Below are 5,000 nucleotides of genomic sequence, written 5' to 3'. Positions count from 1 at the left end.
GCCACTCCAGCCTTGTTTGCTTACTGAGCCTATGTTGGGTTGGGTTGGGTTGGGTTGCTGTGTGCTAACAGGATGTCTAGGGCAACATGCAAACAACAGTCTAACCTACACCCATCTCTCTCCCTCTCTCTCTCCCTCTCCCTCTCTCCCAGGTCAGGGGACAGGATGTTGCCAGGCTACAGTCCGGTTAGTCAGGCGTTGTTGGGAACCCTCTTCACCTGGGGGCTCACGGCTGCTGGGGCCGCCTTAGTCTTCATCTTCCCCAGCCGCCAGGTGAGGAGTGCTCCACTAAATGGTGTGTGTGTGTGTGTGTGTGTGTGTGTGTGTGTGTGTGTGTGCGCGCCTGCGCCTGCGCATGTGCCTGCGCCTACGGGTGCGTGCGCGTGTTCCCACTAAACACTGTGTGTAGAGGTGCCTGTTAGGTGAAAATTCACTCAAGTTATATTAGCACTCCGGAGTATAAGTATATTTATTTAACAACAACAAGAAGCTTGTCAGGCTCACCTACGTCCGGGCAGGCCAGAGAGAGGCACGAACTCTCACAATGCAGCAGGCGAGAGAGAAGCAAATTTAATCGCATCGCACAAAGTTTATATAGATAAAAGTAAGTGTTCTTTGATGCCAAAACACTTTGCCAGCAGGGATAACCACGTGGTGGGTCTCTGATGATCGAGGTCATCTTACTATGCTTCCTGTCTTGCACAGATGTCAGTTTTACACCAGGTCGAAACAAGCACAGTTCGACCCTTCTTATCACCTCTGGTCCAAACATGCTCTTACAGATATGCAGACTAAGTGGCGTCAGTTACACACACACAGAAAAACTAAAATGTTGTTATGTTCCTGCTAACATAAGCACATGATTCATACAAGGTAATTATTAATGCAAGGCACTTGATTAAAACATTCATACTTGATTAAAGACAGAGTTTTATATTTCCTTATCAGTGTCTATCTGTAGAATCTCTTCTCTGGGTTTCACAGCAGGACATAGGGCAGACAGACAGCATTCACTGGAAAGATTCATTAGGTGTGAGGATGAGTCCTTCATAGGCTGCTAGGGTCCTTTATAGGCTGCTACGAACCTGTGTGTGTGTGTGTGTGTGTGTGTGTGTGTGTGTGTGTGTGTGTTTGTTTGTCTGTGTGTCGTTGTGTGTGTGTGTGTTTGTATTGGTGTGTGTGTGTGACTGGCAGGTTGGCCTTTGTGTTTGACGTCTCGTGTCTCTCTCCTCTTCAGAAACGCTTTCTGGACGGGAGTCTGGGATTCGCAGCAGGGGTACGTGCCTTTCCACCCGCCGACACTTCCTCTTCCTCTCCCTCACTCCTCTCCTATCTCCCTCACTCCTCTCCTATCTCCCTCTCTCCCCTCTCTCCACTCCCTCCCTCCCTCTCTCCTCTCCCTCTCTCCTCTTTCCACCTCTCTCCTTTCTCTCTCTCTCTCTTCCGCTGCTCTTTCTCTCTGTCAATAACAACGTCAAAGGCTTTATTGACAGGACGAGTTTTTGTGTAGTCAAAGTTTGTACAGACATAGAAAGAGAGAGATAGCTTGATTCATGAATTACAATAGTAATACTACTGTTAATTATCACCATGGTATAAAAATGGTGATGATGACAAAAAAAGAATGAGATTGGAAAATAAAGGATGGATAAATAAAAGTGTAAGCACTACTAATGAGAAGAGACCAAGAGGAAGTGATTTGAGTGTGTGTGTGTGTGTGTGTGTGTGTGTGTGTGTGTGTGTGTGTGTGTGTGTGTGTGTGTGTGTGTGTGTGTGTGTGTGTGCGCCAACTGCAGCCTGAAGGAGGTTGAAGACAAAATACAAATGTCATTCTGATGTTTGAACCTTCATCCAATGACGATCTCTCACATGATGGTGTCTCCCTCCCACACATGCTGTTGTCTCTCTATCTCACATGCTGTTGTCTCTCTCTCTCACATGCTGGTGTCTCTCTCACACACATGCTGGTGTCTCTCTCACACACATGCTGGTGTCTCTCTCTCACATGTTGGTGTCTCTCTCCCACACATGCTGTTGTCTCTCTATCTCACATGCTGGTGTCTCTCTCTCTCTCACATGCTGTTGTCTCTCTCTCTCACATGTTGGTGTCTCTCTATCTCACATGCTGTTGTCTCTCTCTCTCATGCTGTTGTCTCTCTCCCACACATGCTGTTGTCTCTCTCTCTCACATGCTGGTCTCTCTCTCACACACATGCTGGTGTCTCTCTCTCACACATGCTGGTCTCTCTCTCACACACATGCTGGTATCTCTCTCACACACATGCTGGTGTCTCTCTCTCACACATGCTGGTGTCTCTCTGTCACACATGCTGGTGTCTCTCTCTCACATGCTGGTGTCTCTCTCACACACATGCTGGTGTCTCTCTCACACACATGCTGGTGTCTCTCTCTCACACACATACTGGTGTCTCTCTCTCACATGCTGGCGTCTCTCTCTCTCACATGCTGGTCTCTCTCTCTCTCACATGCTGGTGTCTCTCTCACACATGCTGGTGTCTCTCTCTCTCACATGCTAGAGGGATGGAGAAAGGGATAGAGTGATGGATGGAGCGATGGAGAGAGGGATAGAGGGATGGAGAGAGGAATGGAGAGAGGGATGGAGAGAGGGATTGAGAGGGGGATGGAGGGATGGAGAGAGGGAGAGTGGGATAGAGAGAGGGATGGAGAGACACACACACACCACACACTCACACACACACACACATGGAAAAACTAAAAAGAAATCGGAAAACTTTCAAACCCTTGTCTGAGGAGGAGAGGGAGAGGGAGAGCAGAGGAAGAGAAAGAAGAGGGAGAGGATGAGGAAGATGATGAGGAAGATGATGAGGGAGCCTGGACTCAGCCGTGTTCTCCATTTGCTGCCACTATTCTGGTTTCCACCAGGGATTTAAACATGGGTCATTCTCATGAAATCCTGGTTTCAAAGATTTCAAACATGAACATTTTAAAAAGCCTAAAATGAGGTGATTTTTTTTTTTAAATATATAAAACAAGGTCTTAGGTAATCGGGGCAAATAATCTCACAACATATATTGACATTATATCACATTTTTATTCACGTTTTACCAAACAAGTCCTTGAAAAATCTCATTGCCGCAACTATCCAAAACTCCAAAAACATTAGAAAAACAAATAATTATTTGCATTTTGATAATGAATTATTAACAGGCCTGTAAAGAGTTACATGAAACTCTGGAAAAAAGTGTTTTAATATAAATACATTTGTTTCATTTGACTTCTCTCATTACCACAACACCCCCTGCCATCTACAACTTGGTTTTTTTGTGATATTTCATAGAAACCTGAGATATTTTAAAAGAAACGCTGCAAAACTGAAATAACAAAACTTAAATATTCTTCACACAAATTGAAAGGCAAAATATTATTTGGCAATTAATCAATTAACTGCTGTATGGATATATCATGTCTGAGGAAGAGAAGGAGAGGGAGAAGTTGAAGGAATGAGAGATGGAGAGGGAAAGACAGAAAGAGAGGAGGAGGAGGAGGGGAAGAGGGAAGGTGAGAGGAGGAGAGAGAGAAGGAGAAGAGAAAGAAAAGAGAAAGAAAGAGAGGTGTACCCAAACTAGTATGATACAAAGATATACTCTCTCTCACTCTCACTCGCTCTATTTCTCTCCTTCTCTACCTTTTGCTCCCTGTCTCCCCCCATCCCGTGTCCTCTGTGTGTGTGTGTGTGTGTGTGTGTGTGTGTGTGTGTGTGTGTGTGTGTGTGTGTGTGTGTGTGTGACCTCCAGTGTGTGTGTGTATGATTGTGTGTTTGGTAGAATAATTGTGTTTATTGTTCTGGGGGTCCGCAGCGCTGTTCTGCTATGATATGGCAACAGCTACCAGACTGCCATTGTAACTGTGTGTGTGTGTGTGTGTGTGTGTGTGTGTTAGAGGTGGGAATCTCTTTGCACCTCACTATTCGATTCTAATCCGATTGTCGGTTTCTAAACCGATTATCAATTCTAAACCGATAAAACGATTATCGATGCATCTCGATTTTTTTATTAGAGAAAAAGCTTTTCCTTGTCACAATTATGACTTTCTATGAGACATTGCAATAATCAATGCAATAATCTATGCAGCTTGCATTTCATCACAAAACGTGTTTTTTTTACATTTTTTAATTAAAAGATCGATGTGTGTGAGGGTGATGCTGGTCAGATGTGTGTGAGGGTGATGCTGCTCAGATGTGTGTGAGGCTGCAGGTGTCTACACCAAAAGTGATGTAATTTCTGCTGGCATGTTGTGGTGTAGTTTCAGCTGCTTACACACACACACATACCAATGTCTAACTTGGCGCATGCAGTGCAACATACACAGACACTTTTGGTGTGTGAAAAGATTTTCTGCATGTTTGATGTTCCTTCACTGGAGTGTGTGTGTGTGACTTAATGAAGCGTACTGTGTGTGTTTGTGTGTGTGTGTGTGTGTGTGTGTGTGTGTGTGTGTGTGTGTGTGTGTGTGTGTTTGTGTGTGTGTGTGTGCTGTTGGAGAGCTGTGTGTGCTGTTGGAGAGCTGTGTGTGCTCTTTTTTCTCCTAAATGGTGAAAAGGGTATTGACTCATTCCCTCTGAGAGTATGGGGTTGGGTCAAGGTTGGAAATAAGAATTGGATTTCGAAAAAGGATGAATTAATATAGTGTTATCCCGGGAGAGAGTAGGGGTGTGTGTGTGTGGATTTATGATGCGTAGTGACAGTGTAATCATTGTCTTGACCCCGTTTGACCTCTGTGGATTGGCTCACTTTGTTTCTGTTAGAGTACAAGGAGAAGAGAAGGACACCCACCTCCCTCTCATCTCTCTATCCCTCTGTCTCTCCACCTCCCTCTCATCTATCTAATCTGTCTCTCCCTCTCTCTCCCTCTCTCATCTGTCTCAACCTATCTATCCCTCCATCTCTCTCTCCCTCCCTCTCTATCTCCCCCTCATCTGTCTCTACCTCTCTATCCCTCCATCTCTCTCTCCCGTGTTC

The 5,000-nt window shown here is 45.1% G+C and overlaps 1 protein-coding gene across 1 annotated transcript in view; it reads left to right on the top strand.

The window, feature by feature from the left end:
* Window positions 1-165: 165 nt before the first annotated feature.
* The window catches only part of slc39a11 (solute carrier family 39, member 11), a gene marked incomplete at its 5' end in the record, with an annotated part of 24,084 nt that continues 19,249 nt past the window's right edge, over window positions 166-5,000 (top strand). Inside the window, 2 exons of the mRNA XM_080840604.1 lie at window positions 166-273; window positions 1,238-1,276. Coding sequence (XP_080696730.1) covers window positions 166-273; window positions 1,238-1,276 — 147 coding nt within the window. The remainder of the gene's footprint in view (window positions 274-1,237; window positions 1,277-5,000) is intronic.

This window comes from Sprattus sprattus (assembly GCF_963457725.1).
Source record: "Sprattus sprattus genome assembly, chromosome: 6".
Lineage (NCBI taxonomy): Eukaryota > Metazoa > Chordata > Actinopteri > Clupeiformes > Clupeidae > Sprattus > Sprattus sprattus.
Note: the sequence above shows the minus strand (reverse complement) of the source record. Positions and strands in the feature narration are given on the sequence as shown.